Source organism: Neopsephotus bourkii, unplaced genomic scaffold, assembly GCF_033783945.1.
Source record: "Neopsephotus bourkii isolate Nb327-2 ecotype Australia unplaced genomic scaffold, CSIRO-AGI_Nbou_v1 NB_1008, whole genome shotgun sequence".
Lineage (NCBI taxonomy): Eukaryota > Metazoa > Chordata > Aves > Psittaciformes > Psittacidae > Neopsephotus > Neopsephotus bourkii.
The window spans coordinates 304932-331679 of NW_026901498.1; the positions used below are offsets into that span (position 1 = coordinate 304932).

A 26748-nucleotide genomic window follows, 5' to 3' on the forward strand; every position below is an offset into this window, starting at 1 on the left:
GACCTCTGCAAAACACTATTTACATTCACATTAGCACACAGCACTCCTGCCCTGTGCGGGGCTTCCCTCCTCTCGGAGCCGGGCGGCTTTCCCTATTGCACTCCCGTCCTCTGCGCTTTGTACAACGGTGCAAGAAGCACACGACAACCGGCATCGTCCTTGGCTGCCTCCTCGGCCGGGAAGGAGGTGGTGCTCGCTTTGCTTTCCTTTCCTTTCCTTTCCTTCTTCCTCTTCCAAATCCATGTGAAACAAATCCAATGCGGGGTTGTCAGGGCTGGAAGAAGGGGGGGGGGGGGGGGTTGGCTGCAGGTGACCCCAGCGGTTTTGGGAAGGGAGAAAACCAAAATCTGTCGTTTAATCTCTGTTTTTAACTCTTTTTCCATGGCGGCGGCGGGCAGAGGTAGAGATGTGCCAGCTCCGGCTGCGGTTCTCAGCCACCGTCTCCTCCTCCTGCAGCTCGGGGACTTGGTTTGCTTGGAAAACACCTTCTTTTTTTTGCTTTATTGGAATGGAAACCCAGGGGCGCATCCATCCGGCCTTGCGGGGAGGGAAGGGAGCGACGACAGAACGGAACGAACTTTGGCAGTGGAGAGACGTTTGGATCTTCCTTGGTTTTGGATTTCCTTTGGAGCAGAGGTGAGTCTGGTCTGTTCTTGGCTAGCTAGCAAGGTAGTTACAGGTGAGCGTCCGTCGCGCGGCTTGACTTGGCGTCGTCTGGTTTTTGGATTTTTCTCTTTTTTTTTTTCTTTTTTTTTTTTTTTAATTCCTTTTTTACAATTTCTTACTTAAAGCCAAAGAGTTCGATGTTTTCTTTTTTATTTCTTTATTTTTTTTACAAAAAAAAAAAAAAAAAAGGGAAAAAAATTAAGAGAGAGATGAAGAAAAGAAGTTTCTTTCCTTCTGCGAGCGAGCCCCTTGGCAGTGCCAGTATGGGCCAGAACCAAGCTGGCCTCTCCCCATGTCACTCCATGGCGAGGCTGCAGCCACATCCCTCATCCAGAAAGCAAAAACTAGGACAAAAAAAACAACCCCCTCCCCAAAAAAATACCCGAACCACAATCCCCCAACTGATAGAAAACCAACCAAGACAAAAAAAAAGAAGCCAAAACAAAGACTGAAGAGAGAACAGAGAAGACCGGTATTTGCCTTAACTCCACTTAAAGCCCAGTTTGAGGATCCGTGAGGATTATTTGTGAAGAGCTAGAGAGGTCGTTTCGGAGGTCACACGAGTCAGGTAGCTGAGGAGGTTGCATCGAGTGCAGTCCGTGTCTCTTGGAGAGCGGTGGCAGCAGCGGTGGTCCCAGCCGGGCTCAGCGGGATGCGCTCTCCACCGGAGCCGGGGTGGCCGGTGTGCCAGCGCGGGACGCGGACACCGATCCCGTCTCACTGGGGCTGCTGGCGATGGTGGCCACTCCATCGGGCTGCCCCGGGCCCGGTGGCAGCCCCACACCGGCGCTGGGGGCAGCGGGGGCCGGCAGCCCCTGCAGAGTCTGCCCGCAGACGTGGTGGTGCTTCTCCCAATCCTTGTGCTGGCAGAAGGAGCCGCAGTAGCGGGCGGTGTTGCAGCCGCTGCAGGTCTCGCTTGCTTTGCGCCCGCAGTTCCAGCAGCTCTGCGGGGATGCAGTTAAACCTCAGACCTGGATTGTGCACCCACATCCCAGACCGTGTACCCCATTGTGGATCATGTATCCACATCCCAGACTACGCATCCCCATCTGCGATCATGTATCTGCATCCCAAACAATGCACATCATCGTGGCCTGTGCATCCCTATCCTGGACTACACACCCCATTGTGGACCATGCACCCACATCCCAGACCACACATGCTCATCCCGGATCATATATATCATCCTGGACTATGCATCTACATCCCAGATCATACACGTCATCCTGGACCGTGCACCTCCACCCTGGACCATGCATATCATCCTAGCCTGTGCATCCCCATGCTGGACCATGCATCCCCATCCTAGACCATGCACATCATCCTGGACTACACATCCCCATCCTCAACTGTATACATCATCCTGGGCCATGCATCTGCATCCCAGCTGATGTATATCATCCTGTCCTATGCATCCCCATCCTAGACCGTGCATCTACATCATCCTGGACCATGCATCCTCAGCCTGGACCACACATCCCACCACGTGGTGTTGCTGAAGCCCCTCAGTACCCACGCTTGCGTGCAGAGATGCTGCAAAACCTGACTGCAGAAGGACCACATCCCATATGCCCATGCTGCCACCAACCCTGTCCCCCCGGCTCGCCCCTTACAGCCCCCACCTCGCTGGAGTCCTCCTGCTGATTGATGACGGTGAGGGCATCCTCGGAAGCCTGGCGCTTGGCCTCGGCCAGGGCTCGCTCCATCTTGGCTCGCTCCGTTGTGATCAGCTCGTGGGCTTTCCGCTCGGCATCCGACACGGCCTTCTGCAGCTCCGACATGGCCTGGCGCTTCACCTCGTTCACGGCTTCTTCTGGAAGGAAGGCAGCTGAGCATGGCACGGGGTGTGTGGCCACCCCAGCCCCTGCTCTGCGGTCCTCCTCTGCAGCAGTGCCATGGGGGGGGCTGCAAGCATCTGCTCCCCACCACAAACCCACCTCAAACCCCTCCAGTACCACAGGCACCCAACTGCAGCATGGGGAGGGGATGGGGCAGAGACCCCGCTGGCTTGGCACACTGATGGATGCTGCTGCCTGCCCTGCACTCACCAGCCTTCCTCCAGATCTCCTCCGGCATGTACCCAGAGAGGGGCCGAGGTGTGAACTCCCGGTGAGCATCTGCGAAAGAGAAGAGGCGATGCCATGAGGAGATGCTCTCCTCTGCAAACCCACCCTCCAGCAGCGCCGGACCCCCAAAGGAACAGCGCTGGCACCCCAGAGAGGAGCACAATCCCCCTGAACGCACCCCATGGCCCCAGGGGTCAATACCTAACTGGGGTGCCTCGGAGGCGGAGGAGCTGTTGTGGGGCCGGGCGGAAGGGGGGCTGCCCTTCTTCATGTCCTCGGCATCGCTGTAGCGCCGGATCCAGTGGTTGAGCTCTTCGCGGTCGGCCTCCTGGCACCGCCGCAGCACCGTCAGCGACCGGCGCGTCTTCTCCACCATGTCCATGATGCAGTTCAGCAGCTGGGGGGGAAAGAAACGTCAAGGTGTGGGGGGGTTTCTGCTGCATGCAGCTGGGGGGGGCTGCAGTGCATAGCACAGGAGTGGGGTATTCAGGCTATACCAGGCTGTGCCAGGGCTGGGTACCACTCTGACTGCGGAGAGCAGAGGATGCACAGGAGCAAAGCCCAAGGGGGAATGTGGTGGGGATGGAGGGCAAAGCAGGGGGAGGCAAAGCACACACACGTGGGATGATGTAGGATACGGGGAGGTGCATTACATACATTGTTGAGGTGTTTCCACTCCTCTGCCCATTCCCGGTCAGTTAGCCGGTGGTCGATCACCTCCTCCTGCCGCGCTCCATGCACTGCTGCAAGGCAGACAAGGTCAGACCCCGCAGCACCCATCTGTGCCTGGGGACCATGGGGGTCTCCAGCCCTTTGCCTGCTCCCTCAAGCCCTGGGGGATGCGAGCACTCACCGGCGGGCCGCTGGCGCTCACGGGGGTCAGGGTGCCGGTAGACATCACGGTAGTGATGCGCCATGGCCATGTCCTCCAGGCGGTAGTGCTGGGGCAGCGGGGGAGCGGCCGGGGGGTGCCCCATTCCATTGGGAGGGTGGCTCAGCCCGTTGCTGGGGCTGTAGCGCTGCGCCGGGCTCATGGTGCACGGCCGCTTGCTGAGGTGCTCGGGGTGCAGAGGGTCTCGGTCCAAACCGTTCTCTTTGGTCCTGGGTGGAAAGGAGGAGGTTGGTGCCTGCCGAGCACCGGTGTCCCTGGATAAACACCCGAAGCATCCCCCCGGCTTGTACCTGTCTGGAGTCCTCCTCTTGCCGCTCTCGCCCACCTCCAGGAGCAGCTCGGAGGAGTCAATGGGAGAGGAGGCATTGGCATCCAGCAGCAGCTGCTCGTGCTGCGCCAGGTACTGGGCCGGGGTCTGCTTGGCCATGCGGGCGCAGTGCAGCAGCTCCCGCTGCAGTAGTGGCAGGTTGGCCTGCGAGGGGATGGAGAGTCTTGTCCATGGCCCCATAAATCCCCCCACAGCCCAGCACCCTGCTGCTCAGAGCCCCACACTGCAGTGAATGGGGTCCTGAGCACCTTCCCCAGTTGGGACCCCCACTTGCTGCAGTGTGCCCGGACCAGCTGGGCTGCTGGAGGGGGACGTATGTGGCACCCCACAGGGTTCAGCCATGTGCTGGAATATGGGCACAGCATCGACTGAACCCTCCTGCATCGTGGCAGGGCTGCAGAGCATCATCTCCTACTCTATCCCCACAGCTTTCACCCTGGGGACCTGAGCACCCAGGCTGGGGAGCACCCGGCCCAGCTGGCACCTATGAGACATGAGGACCAGCTATGAACTCCGCATCCACCATGTCCCCCCCCAGCACTGTAACCCTGGGAGCACGCAGAGCAGCAGGAATCCAGCAGCAGGGACCCTTTCTGCCTGGGTGCTCTGGCTGCCAGCTCCGGGCTTCTCTTAGGCAGCGGATCCAGAGCCAAACCCCATCTGTGAGATCTGTTAGCGCCCGAGCCGGAGATGTCCACTGCGGGAAGACCCTCCCCTTCCCTGGCCGGGGCGGGGGGGGAACAGCCCCACACAGAACACAGCCAGCCCCAGTCTGGGAAGCACGCCGAGCCCGGCTGGTTGCAGTTAGGATAATGGGAAACATCTGGAGCCTGCGGTGGGAACAGCTGGGAACAGGGTGCCAGGGCGGCTGCTGCGCGCTTGGCACTGGGACAGCGGGAATGGATCCCAGCCTGCCCCGGGCTATGGGGCCACCAGTGCCCACAGGGACCCTGTGAGCCAGGGATGCACCATTCCCTGCTCCCATAGACCCCTGCTCCCAGGCAGGAGGACAAGGGGGGGGCTTTGCTGCCCCCCTGGCCACTTTTTGGCTCTGCCTTCCCTTGGCAGGAGCAAACTGCTCAGGCAGCGCTGCAGGCAGATTCCTGCGGGATTCATGGACCCCTGCTATAGGGGGTGGGGATGCAGAGGTGGAAAAGGGGCTTTTTGTGCACTTTGTCTTATACTGATGGACAGGACAGTGGGGTTGAACATCTGCCAGCAGCGCCGGTGCTGCCGGGCTGCAGGAGCAAGGTGACAGCGCAGGGTCAGCACGGAATTAAAAAGCAAATACCAAAAAAAGGGGGATTTTTAATGAAATGCAAGTGGTCACCAGCTGGGCTGAGCCCCTTGCTTTATTGCAAACAGCCCCGGCCTCGTGTGACTCCACACGTGCAGAGAGAGGGGTGTACAGGGGATGCCACACGTGTGCCCAGGGGGACAGGGGCACCCCTGGCCCCAAAGCCACCCAGTGAATCCCCTTTGCTGGTGATGCCAACCCCGGCATTCCCGCGTCACCCAGACTTAGTCACCCACCTTGAGGAAGGGGATGACGAAGGGTCTCAGCGGGAAGTTGGTGGCCTCCTGGAGCTTGGCATGAAACTCCTCGATGGTGAGTGTGGAATTCTGCAGGGAGAGCCCCCACGGGGATGCTGTGCTATTTCTCCCTATTTGTGCTCATCTGCCATGCTTCAAGGGAAAACCACCCTTGAAGGAAAACCATTCTCATGGCTTTCAGTGCCAGCAGCTGGGACCCAGCCCTGCCCTCTGCACTGTGCAGATCCCAGGAGATGCTTTGCAGACAAACCCCATTTTTCCATGATTTGGGTCAATCTAGGACCCTCTTTTCCCTTTAGCAGCATCCCCATCCCTAAAGGTGGCTGCAGGATGCCTGCATGGGGCATCCCTCCAGTGCCGGCCCCGTGCGCAGGGGACGTACCACGAGCCCCAGGACGAGGGTGCGCACCCGCTCCCCGATCTCGGGGGAGATGTCGTTGCCGAACTGCTGCAGCGTGGTGAGGAAACGCTTGAGCTTGGAGAGCTGCCGGGCACCGCAGGCTGGAGGGAGCTGGTGCGTGGACAGGGAGGCGGTGGAGGAGGTGGCCGGCCCGTTGCTGAACCCATTTGGGGTGGACGGGGCCCCGTTCATGGCAGTTGGTGAGTGGCTGCTCCCGTTCATCACTGTGGGAGAGAAGGGATGGGAGGTCAGAGAGGATGGCTGTGCCCTGGCATGGGGATAAGGCTGGCATGGGGGGACTGGAGCATCCTGCTGGGTACCATGGGGGTGGCACACCCCTGGAGGCTCCGGGATGCTGCTGCATCCTTGAGGACTCATCCTGGACTGGTTCCTGGTGCTGTGAGGAGCTATAGAAAGGGATATATGCTGTAAGGATGCAGTGCATGCCCTAGCGCGGCGTGGGACTCATCCTACTCCTCAATTCTCAAGGCAGCCAAGAGAAAGGGTGCTCAGCACCCCTCAGGAAGAAGCCACAAGCCATTTCCACAGATCCCAGCCTGTCTTGCAGCACGCTGGCACCTCCATCCCCACTGTCCCAGCCGGGAGGACAGGAGCTGCCATCCCGTGCCAGGGGACGTCCCATTCCATGGCACGCTGCCCCACGCCAAGACACCCAGTGGGGCCACCTGGGGGTGCCCAGCGGCAGCGTGCCCGGCCCCTTTGCTCTGTGCCAGCCCTCCATGCACACCCTTCCGCAGCCAGCACCGGCGCTGGCACGCATCACCCCTCGTCCCGGCCGCGCGCGGCACCCGGGCATGCACCCCGCGGCTCCCGGGATCGCACTCACCTCGCGGTGCCGCGGTGCCCTGCCTGCCCTGGGGGGCTCCCGCGCGCTCTACAGCTCGGGCAGCGTCTGCCGCCCGCTAAAGAGGTGCCGAAAATAACCCCTTGGCCACAACTGCTTCTGTTCCCACGACAGGTGCGTTACTAAGATAGACCCTGCACATGTCCGGGGTTCGCATCCCTGCGCCCTGCCAGGGGCTGCCGGGGGGAGCGCACGCTGCACAAGCCCCCCTGCAGCTCCCCGTGGGGGCCGCGGCTGCGGCTCGGGTCTCTCATGAGAGCGGATGCTTCATTTTACTTACAAAGACAGACCATCGACCATTTCAAGCAACCATGAAAACGGCCGCGAGGCAGAAACGTCGGAGGGCCAGCGTCTCGATCTGCAAGCAAAATAAAACACGCTATGATGAGAGAGCAGAGGGGGCAGCTCTCGGATGGGGTCCCCGCAGGGAATACTCCTCACTAGTGGGTGAATGCATGCCATGGGATGGAGCCGGGTCCCTGCATCCCACCGCAGCCAGAGGGATGCTCGGCTGCCTGATGTCCCCGCACTTCGGGGCCAGCCCTGCACAGCCCCAGCACAGGGGCTTTTCCTTGAGACCAAGAACCAAAGCACCACTGAGCTCCGTGATGACCTACAGCGACAAGGCCACCGGCATCTCTCTCCTTGCATCCTATGCCGAGCCAACCCCAGGATGCCACACTGGCCCCTGGGCTCGGAGTAAACAGCAAAACCCCTCAGAGGACAAGCTGATTACTAACTAGAGAGCATCAGGTTGGGATGGCAGCGGGGTTATCACGGGGAGCACTGGGGTACGGCACTCTGGGGGTTGCTCTAAAGGTGTTTTCTCCCTGCTGGGGCTTTAAGCATGAAGCAGCTACAGCCTGATCTAGTGGGAGGGAATTGGAACCAGACGAGCTTTAAGGTCCTGTCCAACCCAAACCATTCCATGACCCTATGAGCAAAACCCTTGTGTGCGCATGCCCAGAACGAATCCCAGAAGAGTTGGAGCAACTGCTCACCAACGCCACCACCACTCCTACCAGGGGACCAGCCTTGGTCCCTGCCTGCCTGGACCCTGCCCTGTGTGTGCCTTGTGGGGCCATGTGCCAGGACAGTGTCACCAGCACGGAGACCTTTCCTGATGCAAACCCTGTGGGCATCCAGTGAGCCCACTTGCCACGGGTACAGCCAGCTTGTGGGGCTCCCCCAGTTCAATGATGCTACAGAGACTGAGGACTCAGACTTTGAGTCCCCACTGAGGCCCTTGATGTCACCACGCCATTCCTGCCACTGCAGCTGGCCGTGACAGTGCCCTGCCATTGCTGGGTGCCACATGCGGACAGGACTCACGACAGGACCAGCTCCAGCCCACAGCATCCTCAATCCATCTCTCTGCAGCAGAGAGCACCCAAGGCCACGCAATGCTCTGTGACTGGCAGGAGACCAGGATGTACCCCATCCTCAAGCACCTCGCAGGTGATGGGCCATTGTGCTCCCCACAGACACATGCATGAGCGTGGATGTGCAGCCCAAACGCAGTGCAAGGACGGGTCACACCACCCCACAGCATAGCCAGCGCCGTGCAGGTCTGAGGATGCTGCTGGCCCTGGGTGCAGCGTGTGACCTGGAGGCGAAGGGAGGCAAAACCTCCCTGCAGGGCATCACGTCCCCATCCCCGTCCCTGGTACTCACTGGTGTTTGGTGTGAAGGACGGGTGCCGCGTGGCTCCCTGCGTGACAGCTGGCGGCGGCGGAGGCATGCTGGGCGGCGTGGACCTGGACTGCGTCTTCACATCAGCCGGTGAGTCGGGCATGGTGGCGGCCCGCGTCTCCGCGTTATCTGCAGGGACAGGACACAGGGGGTGAGCGGGTGTCCGCCCCCTGGGTTGGGGGCAGAAGGGACCCACGGGGACCCCAGGCTGGCTTGGGGGTGTCTGGTAAACAGTGCAGGATGGCAGCAATCCTTGCCGTGGGCACAGCTCAGGCAAGGTGTGCTGTGTGCCTGCGGGCTGGTGGGGATGGTGATGGACCTCTGGTGCATCCACACAGCGGTGGGGATGGTGGCCACTGTGGTGGGGACGGGGCAGGACGTGGCTCTGCCACTGCAGCACCGGCTCTGCCCCACACACAGGGCACACAAACAGTGTGTGTGTCTGCAAAGCCATCACTGTCAAAGCCATCACTGTCACATCCCGGCATGGTACCACCAGTGATTACCTGCCCACGCCTGAGGAATCCTCACCAACCCCTTGCCATCCCGGGCAGCTGTAATCCCAGGCAGGGCTTATGCACAGACAGTAAACCATGGGCTCCCTATGGGAATGTGCCAGCACCGTGCCCTCCGGATGGCCGGCAATGGCACAAACCCAGTGCAGGGTCTCAGCCCAGGGTGATGGTGATGGGATGGTCACAGGTGTGAGCACTTGTGGCACAGTGATCTGTGTGCCCGAACCAGTGGCACTGCTGCCACCAGCCCCAGCCAAAGAAGGAAGAGGCCACCACGGCTGCCCCCCGGGTTGCCCCGGCACGTTCCCCACCAGGCGAGGCTGATAAACACTAATCTAATATTCAGGCTTAATCCACGGCAACTGTTGTGAGATTAATTGAACCCTGTAAGAGCACATTGTCCTGGCTAAATAAAACCGGGGCCTCATCCCAGGCAAGATGCTATCAGGGCTTGTGCTGCAGCCAATGCCGCACACAGAGGAGTGGGAGATGGGAGAGCTGGGAGCAAGGGCCAAACTCTTGGGTGGTCGGTGTTGTGGTCCTACAGTATCCTCCCAGTATGGGATCATCCCTCCCTGCCCACAGCACACCGGAATCCTGCAGATGCTTGGGTGTTCATGACCCCGTTTCCCTTTCCTTGCTCTCTTCTCCCACTCCAGCCACAGGAGAAACCCCAAGACCAAGCCCCATCCCTCCCTAACAGTTTCTTTACGAGGCCTGCCAAAAGAAATGGTACATTTTGAAAAACACCTTTTATTTCCCTTTTCATGGAAATGCCCATCTCCAAGCAAGGCTCTTCCAAGCCTTCTGGTTTCGGAAGCAGGATCCAGCCCTGAGAACAGAGGATGAGCCATGGTGCAGGGAGGCATTGCAAGATGCTCTCAGCATCTATGAGGCTGCAGCCACTGCTGTGCTCAGCCTGAGGCTCTGGCTCTCCACACAACAGCCATGGGGCATGCGGACAAGCAGCAGCAGCTTGGGGACAGCATGGCAGCTTGCCCAGGTGAGGGCACCTGAAGCAGCTCCAAGCACATGTTTGACTCAGCTGCTGCTTGCAGGGAGGAGGAGGAGGGTCCAGGCTGCAAGATGCTCACCCCTGCCTGTATCCCCATCTCTGCCTTCATCCCTGTCTGCATCCCTGTTCCCATCTGCTTCCCTGGCATTGTCCCTGTCTGCATCCCTGTTCCCATCTGCATCCTTAGCAGCATCCCTGCCTGCATCTCCATTCTTGTCCCCCTTGCTGTCCTGATGCTGTACGCATGCCCACACTGAGAGGAAAACACGGATACACTCATTTTGGCACGCACATGGCTTTTCCACAGCTTCCCTTCAGGACGAAAGTTTCCACAAAGCCTGGCTGTGTTTTTTCTTGTATTTTCCTTAATTTTTCCTCTGAATCCTAAATTTTCCCTGAGGTGTTCGCAGTCCAGACACCACCACGAAGGCACGGGGTGAGGAATGCCCCCAAATCTGATGGATTTTCCCAATGCCCAAAGCAAACAGAACCTGGGATACCCACAGGATCTGGCCACCAACCCATACCCCTTGCAGGATGGGGCGAGCTCTGTGGTAGGTGAGGGGGGGGTTTGGGGGCATGGTGCCACCTCCCAGCAGCACCTCCAAACAATAATTCCCCAACACAACTCAAACCTCACTGGAATTTCTTTTTCCTTCTCCTCTCCTTCCCCCCCCCCATCTTTTTTCTTCTCTTTCTTTGGGGTAATTTGTCCCAGCCGCTCGGGGCTGTGTCTGTTTTCCTCCATCTGGTTTCCATTAAGCCTGTGCAGCCCAGATGAATAAGTAATAATATAAGACTAAAAGGATTAGTATTCTCTCCTTGGCTGGTGGGAGCGGTGTCCCCCACCCTGCCTCCCGGGGCCAGCGGATGCTGGACTCCGCACACCCCCGTGTGACCCCGAGCCCCCCATTTGTCACCCCGGAGGGTTTAACCCCCCGCACACTGGGCTGGGCATGGTCACCGCTGTGGTGGCCAATGGAGTCTTGGCTTGCCCATACTGCCCCAGCAGGGATGGAGGGCTCAGGGTGTGCAACCCCACTGGGCACAGGCAACCCCTGAATCACAGACTCATGGAGTAGTTTGTGTTGAAGGGACCTTAAAGTTCATCCAGTTCCAATCCCATGCCATGGGCAGGGACCCCTTCCACTGGAGCAGCTTGCTCCAAGCCCCTGTGTCCAACCTGGCCTTGAGCACTGCCAGGGATGGGGCAGCCACAGCTTCTCTGGGCACCCTGTGCCAGCGCCTCAGCACCCTCACAGGGAAGAGCTTCCTTAGATCCAACCTAAATCTCCCCTGTTACAGTTTGAACCCATCACCCCTTGTCCTGTCACTCCAGTCTCTGATGAAGAGTCCGTTTCCACCATCTCTGTAGGCCCCTCCAGGTACTGGAAGGCTGTTATAAGGGTGTCTGCTTATCCGCGTGCTCCTCAGTGCTGGATGCTGAAGAGCACCAACACATGGCACTGTGCAGTTATGCACACCAGCAGGCACCAATGCACAGCATCACACAGCTGCAGGCTGTGCAACAGACCAGGATACCAACACAGGACCAGGCTCCCTGTCCTCCCCAGGCAGCCTTGGGCAGGGGACAGGGATGTGCCAGCCCTAGGAGGAGGCTGATGACTGCGGAGCACCCGGGCTGGCTGCTCCCCTCTCCACCTCACAGTGATGGGGATGGAAAGGGCAAGGAACTGCCCTGACTGTGGCCATTGGAAAGCTCTGGCTTCGTGCAGCCCTCCCATGCCAGGCCAGGTGAAGCTTCCCGGGTGAGGAGAGGGTTAAAAGGGAATTAAAAGACCAGCATCCTTCATGCTCTCCAAATGGCCACAAATGAAATCCAGATGCTGGAGGCGACGTCTCCTGAAGCCAGGCTGCCTCTGAAACAAAGGCAGGCAAGCATTCCTGCTCCTCAGCTGCTGCTGCCACGGGGGCCAAGAACAACTCCTTGATAAGATGGTCAGGGACCCAGCTATCCCAGCTGGAGCGTGTTAGGGAAGCGTGCAGTGCTGGCGGACAGGCAGCAGCACCGGCCACGTGCATGAGCCCAGCAGAGTTGGGGACACTGTCATCTCCCTCCTCATCCTGATCCGCTCCCCAGGGTTGCAGTGATGATGGGGGTAGGTGACAGCAGGATCATCCCCATTTACTTGCAGAGGGATTGCGAGCAGACCAGTGCTGTGGGATGCAGGAGGGATGTTCCCACTCTGGTAGCTACCAGAGAACCATCACCAGGGTGTCCCCTATGCATATTTGGGGGAGTCAGGCTAGCAGGGGAAAGCCTCAGCACTTGTCAGCATAAATGCATCTTTTGCAAAGGAAACCCAATTAATTAAACCCTCTGCACAAGATGTAAATGAACTTGGTTTTGGCCAGCTCTAGGCACAGGGAGCTCTTGTTGCTGTGAGGGTGATGGGGCATGGACATGCCCAGCGGTGCCAGGGCCATGCTGGCAGCAGGGCCACACCGTGCTCAGGTACCTCCGCACCCAGCCCTGCCAGGCCGCTGCCTGCACTCCTGCCTGCGGGCGGTGATGCTCACAGGGATGCCCATGCCTCAGGTGGCACAGCTCTTGCAGTGCCCTGCTCCTGCAGCCAGGGGATGGTGACAGCCTGGCCCAGTGCGGGTGACAGTGCCAAGCCAACCACCCCACAAGTCTGGGCATTGTCCCTCTGGTTTAGTCTGGCTGCTCAGCTGAGCAGGACCTGCCACCCCTGCACCACCACAGCAGCCTTCTGCAGTAGGTGGTGAGCCAGCCTTTGTTTCTGCCATCCTCACCATGCTCATGGGCATCCTGGGATGTGTCCCACGTCACTGGCCCAGGCTGGGATGCTCCCCACCCACAGTACTGAGAGTAAAGTGGGTTTCATCATAGAATCATATAATCATGGAATACCAGGGTTCAAGGGACCTCAAGTACCATCTAGTCCAACCATTCATCCTGATTTGGTTTGCTTTCCCTGCAGCCCCACTGGGACAGCATCCCAGGTACGTCCAGAACTGCTGGGGGACGCACCATGGGCAATGCTCCTCACTCAACTCCAGGCCAGCAACGGCCAGCAGGGATCCTGCTGCCTGGTCCCCTTCCATCTCCCCCATTGTGGCAGTGACAGCACAGCTCCATGTGGGACACTGACACAGGACCAGGCTCCCTGATGTGCCTGGAGCCCAACAAACCCCATTTCTCAAGCCACAACAAGCCAACCAAAGACCCAAACCTGCTGCCTTGTTCGGTGCTGGCAGTGCCAGCCAGCTGTCATCCCGTGCTGGCATGGCCAGGGTGGATAGGAATGGCTTTGATGTGCCTCGAAACAACAACAACAACAACAACAAAAGCCAAAAAGCCCTCTCTGTTTTACAAGCCTTCATTTGCTATTGTTTATGTAAACAGGTAAATTGTTTCGTATCTCAATTAAAAACATCTGCCACATAAATGAATACCAATTAACTCATCCTGTTTTTAATTACTCTGTTAATTACACACAGGCAGCAAAAAGGATGGCAGGGGAATAGGGAGAGCATGCTTACAACCCCCCCTTCCCACCTTGCTCTTGGCAAGGATCCGAAATGTGCCCAGATAATGATGGATTAAGGTGGGTGGTGGATACCGTGGCTTGTGGCCAGCTCTGGCGTGGCAGCTTCTTCCTAGCTGGGCCGGGTGCTGCCGGGGCGCCTTTCAGGGGTATTTCCCAGCACCCTCCCAATAGATGCCCTGTTTCGGAAACCCCGGGTCCCATGGGGCACACCAACACCACCTGCATCATCACCCGTGCTGGCAGCAACTGCCACACAACCTGGCTGGTTTTCCCAGCGTCAGACCCGTGTCTGCTCTCAGAACATGTCCCAGGGGAGAGAAACCTCGGGATGCTGCATGGGGAGGGTGGGAGGATGAAGGAGGATCCACACCAGCAGCATCCTCATGGACCAAGCGCATCCTTGAGATGCCCCTGGGAGGGGCCGAGGGTCAGCAGCTCTGCATGGGGACAGCAGTATGGAGTGGATGACACCCTCGAGCCGCAATCGCCGAGGGACCCCGGGCGCCGCCAGCCCCTCGCCCCCCCCCCAGCTGTGGGAAGCTTTCCAAGCGAGCAGATGGGGCAGGGAAGCGGCGGCAGCGAGGGGGAGAGCAGAAAAGGCTATTTTCTCACGCTACATATTTTACAAGTTGAACATTTTGTGCATTTCAGCCTTGCCTGTAAAAGCATCTCGGGCTCAGCACCGGGACTTGACGTCGGAGCCTGTGAGTCAACAGCGGCCGGCGGCAGTGTGGCCTGCCAGCACACAGAGGGGATGGGAAGTGAGGTCCCCCCATGCAAAGGGTCAGGGTTGGTGGCTTCCCCTAACCCACTGGTGCTGCGGGAGCTGCAGGATGGCCAAAGCCCCCCACCAAGCCCCAAGCTGGAGCACAGCATCTGCTGCAAATGCTGCCTGCGATGTCGTGCCCCAGTACCACCGTCTGAGCTGCCCCACCAGCAGCTCCCAGTGCTGCCTGCACACCCTCCCTGCTCCCCAGCAGCCTCATGCTCCTGGATATTAAATAAACACCATGAATAAACAGTGCCCCACAGCCAGCCTGGCACAACTGCAGGCACGTAAGCAGCTCAGGGGTGAGGCTGATCCCACCAGCAACTCCATGAGGAGTTGCCCTCTGCCTGGGAAACATCCATGTCTCACTGCAAACCTAGTGCAAGGGCTATGGATCCATCAATCCACAGCATGGCTGTGCTGGAACAGCAACTGGTCCAGCAACACACTGCCAAAGGGGCACCCCATACCAGACCCATGTCCCTTTGGGTGCTCTTTGAAGGCAGTGATAGGGGCTGAAATGCCCCAAATGGCAAGTTCTGCAGCCACCCCACCACATGCATAGGGATGCTTGTGCCCAAAGGCGGTCCTAAGGGCTGGAGTGGGGACAAGTGGCACACGCAGCCGGGGGACTGGAGGCAGAGAGTGGCTGGGGCAGGGAAAACATCCTCCTGCACATGCCAGTGCCTGCAGGGAGCTCCCTGCGATGTCCCTGTAGTGTGGGAATGCCGAGGGACCCCCGGCTGGATCCTGCCCTGCAGCCGCGAGGTTGGTAACAGCTCCGAGGGGTGCCAAATCCATCCGCGCATCCCCACAGGCTCCGGGCTGCTGCGTTGCTGACTCTTTGTCTGTTTGTTAACCACGGGCTCCATTTCAAGGCGATTTTTACCCATGTGAGATTGAATCAAACATCGCAGGGGAAAAAAAAAAAAATAAAATATCAATGAGAATTTTGTAAAATAAACAGGAAATCCCTTGGATGTTTTCTGGAAACATTGGTCAGCATCTTCCGAAGGGAAGCTGTGTGCTCGTCAAGGTGGGGTTGCCCCAGTGGAGCCTGAGCACGCTGCGAGGGAATGCACAAAACAAGCTTCAGGATGTCTAAAAATAAACCCCAAACTGGGCAATGGCACCAACGCCAGCAGAGCCTGGGCAGGGGGGTGTCCTCTGTGCCACCAGCATGGTATCACCCCCATGCCGGCCATCAGGAAGCTTCCAGCTTGGGGACCCCCTTTGACCTCAGACTGGGGGGGCAGTATAACGCTGCCCATGGTCCAGCTTAGAAAGGGCTACAGCATCCGACCTGCATCCCCTCGACCCCAGCGGCAGCACTGAAGTCCAGCACCCATGGGCTGTCCCTGCTCCCTCGCAGTGCTCAGGAAGCCCCGTTTGGCAGGATCAGGCCCCGATTTGCCCAAATCCATGTCCATACCGCGACTGTGCTGATCTGCCGGGGGCAGAAGCAGTGTGGGTGTTGGTGGCAGGGCTGCTGTGTGTCCCCGGGGGACACTGCCACCACTTTGGCTTCCCTCGGGCAGCCCTGCGATCCCTGCCTGGCTCACCATCAACCCCCTGACCCCTGCCAAGAGAGATAATAACAGGCGTTTAGGGGATGCCTCTCCTCCCCGGCGGTCCCATGGCACCCCACAGCACCCCACATCCCTCCCCTGGGCAGGCGCAGGGCAGGGGATGCTGATCTGCCTCCAGACTGCGCCGGGATTTAAGCCGGCTGCCGGCAGCGAGCGGAGCCGAGAGCCCGTTTCCATTGCAAAGCCGGACACCGCGCAGCCCAGATCCTGCCCGGGGTTTTCCACCCATGCAAACGTGGGTCACAAGCACAAATCCAGGGAAGGAACACAGGGGACATCACCAGCTCTGAGCCCCCGCATCGCACAGTGGCTGCTGGCAGCCCGCCCCCCCCAGCCATACACACAGGCAGAGGCTAGGGGGGGGGCTGCTCGACCCTCCTAACCCAAAGCGGGGCTGAGCACCGGAGTATCTGCACATCCTGCACCCTGGAAGTTTCCAATGTAAGAGGCAAAACCTGCACCCACACGAGGCCTCAAAGCTGCTCCCCAAACCCAGTGCCCACCCCATGCCAGCACCCAGCACCACGGGAGATCAATCTGTCCCCCCCCATCCACCTTGTCTTTTCCTCTCTACAGCCCAACATCTGTAATCACACATTCTCAATCAAAACACTACCAACATCTGGCTGTCCCCAGGTAAAACCTTACCTGCCAGCACAGACAACAGCCGGGAGGCAGCAGGCAGAGAAAAACCCCCTTTGCACAGCCAAGTTCACGTCCGCTTGCCTCCCCAACCACAGCGCAAGCAACGCTCAAGATTCCTCCCTGTGTGGAAACGCTCTGCGTAGGGACCTGCCCTACACACCTCCAGAGCCCTGAGCGCCTGCCCTGCGTGGCAGCTCAGCCCCGTGGGGCTCCCACTCAAGGACCACGGGCAGCGGGGCTGTCAGCATCGTCCCTGGCTGCTGCTCCACGTTCACTGTGGAGTTTTGGGTTTGCTCCCCCCGTATCTCCGTGCCCTGTGGCATAGCAGAGCTCACCCCTCTGCGGTGCCGAGCAGACGGATGCTTGCAGAGAGTCTTCAAGTCGCTCGACAAAGGAGCGGAGAATTAATATTCCTTTTAATTAAAGGCACCAAAATGTCTTTGTTCCTGAACAGAGAGAAAACAACAGAGGGAAGAGCTCAAAAGCTCCTTTTAAGCTAGAGACGAGACCATCTCTAGACTCAAAAGACACTGTCAACGTGCACGTGACCTCAAATTAAAACAACCCAAAATGAAACCCAGCAGCGGTGGCTCCTCTCCGAGAGCGAGGGGAAGTTGCGAAGTTTTCCTTGGCTAATAGGGGAAAAAAGGGGAAAAAAAAAATCCAACAAAAGGTGCGTTCAACCAGAGGAGCGCTCTGCAGGATCCGAAGGCACCATCCAGTGGCAAGGGGAGTGATGGGGATCGCTGGCTGTGCCCCGGCCCAGCATCACGGAGGAGCCCGGTGCCAGCCTTGCTCCATCCCTACACAGACAGCATTCCCTCGGCAAAGCCAGGCTGGAGCGAGCGGCGCAGTGCCAGCCAGCGCTGCTTAATGCAATTCTGATGGGAAAAGCAAGAGCCGGACGGTGATTAATGGCTGCGAGGATCGGAAGCAGAGAGCTGGATCCCTTCCTTCCCAAATCCGCGTCCAACAAGCTGTCCCCTGTCACACAAGAGGACACCGCGAGTGTCCCCAGCACAGACCCGTGTCCTCGCACGTAAGCACAGAATTACTCTGCCGTAGCTGTAACTTCACAAACCAGCCCCGGGTTTCCTCCCACAGACTCTCCCGAGTGGATCAGCTCCTCCTCGCCACGAAACGTGGCTCCATCTCTCCATCGCCGGCGGCCGGAGCGGGATTATGGAGCCGGGGGGTTGGTGCTCCCAGGAGGAGGGATACAGGGATGCAAACCACATCTCCCGCCGGGCAGAACCCGGGACCCACGGCCGGGGGAGGGTTTACTGCAGGGGGACACACGCACACACAGACACGCTTGGGTCCGGCGGTGCTGGCAAAGCCACTGCGGGGTACGGGAAGGGGAGCGGTGACCGCTGCACACACAGCGGGCCGGTGCCCGCTCCCCGCTGCTTGCCCTGCCCCGCGTCCCGGGAGCGGCCGAGCGTGGGGATGGAGAGATCGCGCTGGCTCCTGCACCGGGAGCATCTCCGTGCCCGGCGCACCGGGAGCACCCCTGACACTGTGAGAACCCCCCGGGCACCGTGATCTTCCCCGACTCCTGCGCACCCGCAGCCTCCCCCGGGGCACCGGGAGCATCCCCGACACTGCACCAGGAATCCTCCGGGCAGCGGGAACATTCCCAGCCCCTCTTCCCTGCGAGCATCCCCCCCCGGCACCGGGAGCCTCCGACTCCCCTGCGCACCGCGAGCATTCTCCGGGCACCGGGATCATTCCCAGCCCTTCTTCCCTAGGTGCGTTCCCGGGCCCCGGGCGCACTCCGGTCCCCGCTGCCGGCCGCGGACGGCACTTACCGTCCTGAGGTGTGGCGGAGGCGTGAGGTAAGTCCCAAGGCAGGGGCCGGCAGGACCGGACAGAGCCGGCAGCGGCCCCCGCCGGCGGCGGCCCCGGCCCGGTTAAGGCCGGCGCGGGCGGAGCGCGGCCCCGCGGCGGCGGCTGCCCCCGGCACCTGCCCCCAGCCGCCGCTCGCCGCGCCCGGGGCCGCCGGGGGCCGCCAGCCCGGGGGTCGGGGCGCTTCCACCCTCCCCCGGAGGGGGGGCACCGGAGGAGCGTGCGGAGGAGCCGGTAAATCCGCGGGGCCGGTTCACCCCCTGCGCGCTGCCCGGCGGCGCATCCTCCGGCGCCGCGTCGCGGCCATGGGGCGCCCGCGGCCGCGCTCCGTGCCGGGCCGGGCCCCCGCAGCGCCCGCCGCTGCCGCCGCGCCGCCCGCCCGCCCCGGAGTGAGCGCCGCCCGCCCGCGCCGCTGCCTTAGACGGCGCCGACACCGAGCCCGGCAGGGGGCGCCCCGCCGCCGCCGCCACCGGAGCGGGGCCCCCCCCCTCGGGGGAGGGGGACAGGGATGCGTGGGGCTGAACGGAGAAATGGGGGGTGCATGGAACCGGGGGGCTAAACGGAGACATGGGGAGCTGTAGAGCACCGGAGGGCTAAACGGAGACATGGGGCTGCATGGCACTGGGAGGCTAAATGGAGACATGGGGGCTGCATGGCACCGGGGGGGCTAAACGGAGACACGGGGAGCTGCAGAGCACCGGAGGGCTGCACGGGGTTATGGGGTCCCAAACAGAGACATGGAGGGATGCACTGGGTTATGGGGGCCTGCACGAGGATATGGGGGAGCTGCACAGCACAGCACAGAACCGAGGGGCTACACAGGGAAATGGGAGGCTGCAGGGAGACATGGGGGTTGTGTGGGTCTCCATAGGAACAATGAGGGGCTGCACAGCACCAAGGTCTCCATAGGGATATAGGGGGCTGCCCGGCACAAGAGGGGCTGCACGGGGCTTAGGGATCTGCATAAGGACTGGGAAGAGCAGCCTGAGGACCAGAGGACCATGCTGGGGGTGTACGGGGCATGGGGGGCTACAGGAAGCTGGGAACTGAGAGGGTTCAGGGTTCACAGGGGGTTGTGGGTGCTGTAGAGTGGGGGTCAGAGGGCTGCAAGGGACCGGCAGTTGTTTGCATGGGATGAGGGGTTCTCCGAGGGAATGGGGCCAGGGCTTGTCTGGGGCCGTGGGAACAGTCAGGGGGATGGAGCTGGGACTGTCCCAGGCTGGAGTGAGGTGGGGGGGGGGCTGCAGGCTGTGGCTGCTCTGCTTCTGTCACTGGGATGCAAGCAATAGCAACAACCACATGCACAGCCACAAACCCCACAGCCCTCAACAGCCCCCATGCCTGTCCCTGCCTGGCATCGGGGTGCCCTCCACCCTGCTTGGCCTCACTGGGGCTGCCTGGGGTGGCTGCATGGCATTGGTACCACAGGAATGCCAGTGGAGCCCTTCCTCTACAGCAACACAGGGCAATGGTGCAGGCATCCAGAGCACTGCTGCTTTCACCCGGTCTCAGCGTGCCCTTCCTGCGTGCCCCATGCCAGATGGGGGGAACATGACAAATCCCCCCCCCCCAAGTCCTACTACGATGTTGTCGCTTTCTTGTGCGCCGGGTAACACAAGCCCTGCTAATTTCCCTGTGCTGAAGCCCTGCCTCTTTGCGTAATTACTCTGCTTGGCAGCTGCCTTCCCTCTGCGAGTTGCTGCGCGGAGCCTTTGCCACCCGCATGGTTGGTTCTTGTATTGCTCATCCCTTCCTGCTTCCCAGGGCTGGGCGCTGGGGACCGCGGTGGCTCTGCCAGGCTGCAGCATGGCTGCTTGGTCACGCATTGGCACTGTGTGATCGCTGCATGGCCTCTCCACAGCCAATGCCCCCCTACTGCTGGGGTTGCAGTGGGAGAGTGATGCACCACCCTGACCCAGTGCTCCCAACCCCACTCTGGACCATCTCAACCTCCAGCTCTCTTTTTGCATCCCTCATTCCCAGAGGGAAGCCCATGCTGCTGCAGTGCCTGTGCTGGGGGAGCATGAAGGGTTTGACAGCTCTTCTATCTACACCAGTCAGCACTGTGTGTGTGCACTGGGCAGCATCACATACCCTGCACTTCCCACTGGGGTTCTCCCTGTTCCTGCTTTTCCCTTCTTCCCTATGCCCTCATTCCTTTTGGGACCTCTCTCAAGGAGCCTCTTGCAGGTGAGTTTCATTTGCAGAGGAAATCCACAAAAATTTGTGCAGGAAATTCCACAGTGGAGGAAAATCCACCCCATACACAGCTACACCAGTGCCCCCATACAAATACCCCACAGGGCTCTGCTGGGATAAACTGCAACATCCCCAGCTCCTGGTCAACTTAGGATGCAGTTGAAGGATGCTATCAAATACCTGCTGGCTTGGCACCGTCTTGCCCCATGAGCCCATGAGCAAAGGCAGATGTAGCCAGGCACGGCTGCCCATGCACCCTGCGTTTGGGTGGCAGGGTCTGCTTCATTCCTATTCCACACACGCAGCCTGTAATTTTGGTCTATTGAAGTCATAATTCACTACTGTGAAAATAAACATTTGTGTTAGCTCGCTTTATTCAGCGGGCCTCGTCTGAATGTTAATAATTCCCTGTCGGAGTGCTTGCACGTGGCCATGGCCACTGGGACAAAGCCCCATCACCCGTGGCCATGCCCACGGCCACCTCCTTGCATGCTTTGGGTAGGATCTCACCACCCTTTGGATGCTGAGACGGGGGATTCCAGCAGAGAGATAGGGATAGAAGTACCACCGAGTGCCAAGCTGGGGATAACGAGGGAGTAAGATAACTGTACTATAAAAATGATGTTTAGTGAAGCAGATCTGGACCCTTCCCTGCCCATGCCTGTCCCTGGTTCTGTTTGCTTGCATTGCTTTGTGCGTGCTCCAAACCTGTGCCAGAGCTGAGCCGGGGTCACCCTCCAGCTGGCCCCATGGCAGTCCCCATGGCTGTCCCCGGGCTGTCCCCATGGCTGTCCCCAGGGCTCACTCAGCCACCAGCCAGGGGGCCCAGGGCTCTCCGGGTTTCTCCCCGCTGGGTGCTGGTGCTTCCCCTCCGCATTTGCATCTTCCCAGCCTTTATCTTCCTCCCAGTCTCTGTATTGCTGCAATTACAGACACTTTAAAACACAATGATCTGGCTGTTAGCGTGATGGATGACAGAACCTTTCTGTCTGGTTTAAATCATTGCCGAGAGTGAGAGAACTTCCCCGGGTTAACCCCTTCCTGTCCCCACAACCCAGGTCCCTGCCCAGCCCAGGCTGGTTGGGTGCTGCCATGTGCTCCCACAGCACGGTGGGTCCCTTCGATAGGGATAGAGAGGGGCCTGGCATCCCTGGGGTCAGTGTTGGTGCGGAAACATCCCCCATTCTTCATGTCCCCGGGTGCATGGGGCAGACGTGGTGCAGTGGGGCAGGCAATGGGGCCAGCCCCACTTCTGCACTGGGGTGGGAAGGCAACGGCCACGTTGGGAGATAAGTGCCTGCCAGGGCCCGATAGCCTGCGGCTGGATCTATCCCAGCCCAGGGCCTGGCAAATCTGGAGCGGGGCAGGATGGGGCCCCACCGGGTTCCCACCTGGCAGAGAGGGTGGAAACTCCTGTAATGAGCCGGTGCCGGTCGCGCCCGTGTGTGATTGATGGGGATTAACTGTACACGTTATGGCAATTCACACTCCCTTTGTTTTGAGGAGCCAGCATCTCCCAGCGCCTGCATCCTGCCCTGCGCTCCCTGCTCCCACCACCATTCCCATGGGTGTCTCAGCCCCATGGGATGGTGTTGGTACCACTGCCCATCACTTCTGCTCGCTGGTACTGGTTGACCAGTGGGGAGAAGGGGATGTCCTCTATCCCCACTGGGTGTGTGTGTGGAGAGGCTGCAGTGGGGCAGGATGGGGAGATGCTGAAGACCTGCTCAAAGCAAAGGGACGCCCCACAGCATGGCCTTTGTGCAAGTGGGAACCACTGCGGGCTGGCATAGCAGATAAGGTGCTCACTGAGGGCAGATGAAGGCAACTGGCACCAACCCTTGCAGGAAATGGTCACCACCATGCACCATCTGGGCCCCGTATCTGCCTGTGCACACGACCCCTTACCTGCTATCAGACCCATGCACACAGGCTGGGGGCAACACGCTGGTGCCATTGCTCACACTGCTCCCAGGGCAGCCCCAACCGCATGCTCCACTTGTGCCTTTGCAGTCACCACGGTGTTGAGGTCCCTTTTCACACCTCTTGGGTGCCCAGACATCAGTCCTGACCCATCACTTCTCTCCCTGTAGCTCTCACTCAGCCCCTCAGCCTGCTTCGGGCCAGCACCAACATTATCCCCCTTCTCCTGGGCTCTCCCTTAGGTCTCGCAACCTGGGCTCCTGCTCAGCCCTGCAGGAGCCGATTGATGCTCAGGCTGCATCCCTCCTTTGCAAACATCAGGCTTCTTAGAACAGGGTTTATCCCACGTTCCCCCCCTCTCTCTGCTGACTCCCAGCATGCCGAGCACCTGCACTGTGCTGGGGTTCCTGTACCATGCTGGGGCTCCTGCCATGCCTGGCTCTCACAGAGGCTTGTCTGGAGGCGAAGGCACTGAGCCATGCTGCAGGTTTCCTGTGTCACCCCAGCGGGTCTGTCTGTCCGTCTGGGTTTCTCAGTCTCTACCTGCTCCCTCTTGGGAGCAGAGCATCCCCAGGTGCCCCTTTGTGGTCCTTGCTGGATGTGCGAGGTCCCCAGCACTTGGGGACAGTGTGGGGCTGGACGCTCACAAGCAGATGCAGCAGTGCAAAACCCCACTTCACCCTAGGGTCCCCATTTCCCACAGGGACCTGTTTGCTCAGAGCACCCCTGCGGGAATGCCGTGCTTGGGCTAGGCTGGGCAGGGCCAGTGTGACCACGGATGCTCCCACTGCCCAGCTGCCTGCACAGATGCAGTGGCCTGAATCTCAGTGTCTGAATCCAGAGTGCCAGGAGCCGGGTTGCAGCCCCTGGTGTTTTTCCCTTGGCATTCCTCTTGCAGGAGCCCTGGCTGTGTTTCCCTGTGCGTTAGTTCATCGGGGAATGCGAGGGGGAGATAAGGGGCTGGTGGGGAGCCAGTGGCCGGGGAGACAGCTTGCCTGCCCGCTGACTATCGCCCGCTGCAGCTGCATCCGCTGCGGTCACATCTGCTCGGCAGGAAGTGCTGCTCGCCAGCCTCTGATGAAAGGGGGATCCTTTGTGCCTGCCTTCCCCCTGTGCCCACTCGTGGGGGTCCCCGGAATCAGGGCCACCTCCCCTGCAGCAGCCCTGGACCCTCACTCCCTCAGCTGAAAGGAGCATCCCCTTGGCTGCCGCCACCAGGAAGCAGATCCAGGGGCTTTGTGGCTTTCCCACAACTTCCATGAAGAAAAGAGGAAAAAAAATGCATCTTCCATTAAAAGAAAAAAAAAACCCAAATCCTGTTTTCCTTGCTGACAGATTCGTTCCTGCTTCACGGCATTCAAAGGGAAACCAGCCCCTACTGCTTATCATCCCCGCTCGCCTTGCGCCACAGGCTCAGGAAAATCACTGGCTTGGCTTAAACACCAGAAGACTTTGGGAAACGACACCATTCCTATGGGTGTTCCTAAGGTTTTGAGACTGCTGGGGGCCAAGTTTACATCTTTTCCTTTGCCACAGAGGGTCTGGAAAGTGTTTTAATTGCAAAGCAGATGCGGCCATGTGCTGCCCTGCCTCCGGGAACTGATGCTTTGGGGTGCACAGAGACGCTGCTGGTACCCCTGTGGCAGCACTGTTGGCTTCATCCTTTGGCCAACGGGAATTCACTGTGAGATGCTGAGCAAGACTCCCTGAGCATCCCCAGCAAGCACAGTGTGATGGAGAGCCACGCACCTTGCTGCACTGCAGAAGGTCCCTCCAGCTCCTTCTGTTCCTCCCCATGGTCCTTTCTCCCTTTGGAAGGCCAGGATCGGGCATAGTGCTGCTGAGCCTCCATGAGAGTCATGGACCTGACTCCTAATACTGCTTGGTACATGTGAGACCTCCATGCAATGTCAAGGGCTGGGGAGATGAGAGCATCTCTCAGACCTGCCACTGCATCACAGCTCCTCTCTGCCCCTTGCCTGGTGGGCAGCCCTGATAGGGTTAACAGTGGGTTCACATTCCCCTTCTCCCCCACAAACACGGGGTACCTGCCAGCCCTCCCCATCCCACTGCTTGCACAGGGCTCTTTAGGGATGGGAATTTAATTAGCTTGCATTGCACTTCCAACACCTCGCATCCCTGAGAAAATCGATGGGAGCTAGTGGGAGGTGGTGCAGCACAGCCTGCCTTCGCTCCAGCACACGGCTTTGCCCCAGGGCTGATTTCAGAGCTCCCCCCAGGGCTCAGATGTCCCATCATTGGTCTGTGACTGCACAGAGGTCAGCGCTGATCCATGCCATGCCATGGGGAGCCAAAGCCTCACAAGCAGAGAGGTCTGGGATCCGTTACCAGGTCCAGATGCACCACAGCAGCAGGGGACGTTGCGGCTGTCTCTGGCCACCTGCATCGCTTCCAAGTTCCCAGGCTAAAAGCAGGGCTTGTTATCAAGAGCAAAAAACGTGCCACCTCTGTTGTATTTCATTTCCCTTTCTCCACCTCTTCCCTGCCCACTGTGCATCGCAGATAACAGCTCTCCGAGCCAAAGCCAGAGCATGGGGCAGGCAACGGCCCTGCCAGCCCTATCGCTGCCTCGCCGGCCGCAAGGAAATCAGGAAGTTTGCAGAGATATTTGGCCAACAAAATAAACATTTCTCTTGCCAACAGCGTAACGGGCAGCTCAGCGAGCCTGCAGCAATCTGCACGGCTCCCATCCCTGCAGCCCTGGGGACAACGGTGCCCGTGCTGCATCCGCATGGTTCCCAGGGGGTGCCCATCGCCTGGGTTGCACCCGATATTGCTGCAGGAGGCAGATGTGGGGACAAGGACCCCAGCGCAGCTCCTACCTGCATGACATGGTACAATGGGTGCAGCACCCAGAGTGCACCCAAACCCCTGTCTATCCCATGTCCCCTACCTGGGGGTGGTGGCAGGGGGCTATGAGCAGAGCACGGTGCCGGTGGGGATAGGGTGTGAGGGGAAGCAAGGCAGAGGGCCAGTATTGTTCACTCAGGGCAGACAAACGCTGATGACTCAGCCAGCAGCCGCTTTCCTGCCCAGGCATGGGCCCAGTAGGAGCCCCCCCAGTGTTAATACAGCCCCTTGGCCAAAGCCAGGCTGTGGGGTGCCCATTGCCTTGTATCTGGGCATGTTGGTTCCAGGGGGATGCTCCAGCACAGGGCAGCAGGATGCCCTGGGCCCATAGAGCCTCAACATTGCCATGCTGTAAGAGAGCAGCTCCCGAGCAGCATGTGAGCTGCTGGCTCAAGAATGCATGAAAACACCCAGTAAACAGAGGATTGAAACCTTGTAAATAAACTGATTACTCATTATGGAAAGGTTAATTGCAGAGCAGGATGCACATGGGTCCCTGTGGTAGCAAACCTGCGGTGCCCTGCTGTATTGGTGCCATGGGGTCAGCCATGCCCCGGCTCACCACTCCTGCTGGTTCATCCCCACTGGGGATGCATTGATAGGCACTGGCCATATGCTACCCTTGGGGAGCACGAGCCCACCCAATGCAAATCCCAGTGTCCAATGTAAGGCTGCATTGGACACTGGGGAGAGTCACCTCCACCATGGCACATGGCATGGACACAGCCCCCTGCCGCCTTCCCCCCATCACTGCCATGGCCTTACCTTGTCCAGTCCTCCCCGCTGCCCTGGAGGGGTGGCTGTCCAGCCTGGGGGGTCCTGTGAGCATGGCAGGGGATGGGTGTCAGCACCCTGGCACAGCCTGCTCCAGGGTGGGTGCTGGAGCCGTGCCGGGCAGGGGGATGCTGAGCACCAGTGGGGAGCAAGGTCCTGCCCGCTCGGTGCCGTGAGGACCGCTCATGTGCCGGCCGGGGCTGCGGTGGCAGCGGAGCCGTGTCCCATGGCAAGGGGAAGGTGAACAGCTGCCAGGCAGCGATAATGCAGCGGGTGGGGGGGCCGGGCAGCTGCGCCCATGTCCTTCCCCAACAGGAACCATCTGCGACCAAGCCCAGCTCTGCCTTCCCTATCAGCCATTCCGGTCTGACTTTCCAACAACTTCCCCTTCGCGCCGGCTTCACTTCCTCACTGCGAGGCACCCGTGCGGGTTCAGGTCAGCATGGGCAGTGCCGTGCAGCACGGCAAGGCGGGAGCACCACGGTGCATGGTGCACCTTGGCATGGGCAGCATAGTGCAGCAGGGCACTGTATCACCAGCATAATGTGGCATGGTACAGTGTGGCATGGCACAGCACTGCATGGCTATTGAGTTGCAGCAT

At 59.8% G+C, this 26748-nt stretch overlaps 1 protein-coding gene across 8 annotated transcripts; it reads right to left on the minus strand.

Moving 5' to 3' along the window:
- Positions 1-712: 712 nt before the first annotated feature.
- On the minus strand, positions 713-26362 carry CBFA2T3 (CBFA2/RUNX1 partner transcriptional co-repressor 3). 8 transcript variants are annotated; one of them, XM_061360043.1, is made up of 12 exons: positions 26139-26362; positions 8446-8592; positions 7052-7129; positions 5889-6130; positions 5486-5575; positions 3915-4096; positions 3586-3833; positions 3390-3475; positions 2934-3129; positions 2715-2783; positions 2209-2476; positions 713-1610 (listed from the first exon to the last, which is right to left on the minus strand). In XM_061360043.1, exons 1-12 carry the CDS (start codon positions 26200-26202, stop codon positions 1187-1189), a joined length of 2094 nt encoding a protein of 697 aa, XP_061216027.1. In that variant the 5' UTR covers positions 26203-26362; the 3' UTR covers positions 713-1186. The 8 variants fall into 8 exon arrangements, with proteins under 8 accessions (XP_061216027.1, XP_061216026.1, XP_061216032.1 ...); XM_061360042.1 differs by having other exon boundaries at positions 2209-2479; positions 26139-26358; XM_061360048.1 differs by having other exon boundaries at positions 2289-2479; positions 26139-26355.
- Positions 26363-26748: the final 386 nt, after the last annotated feature.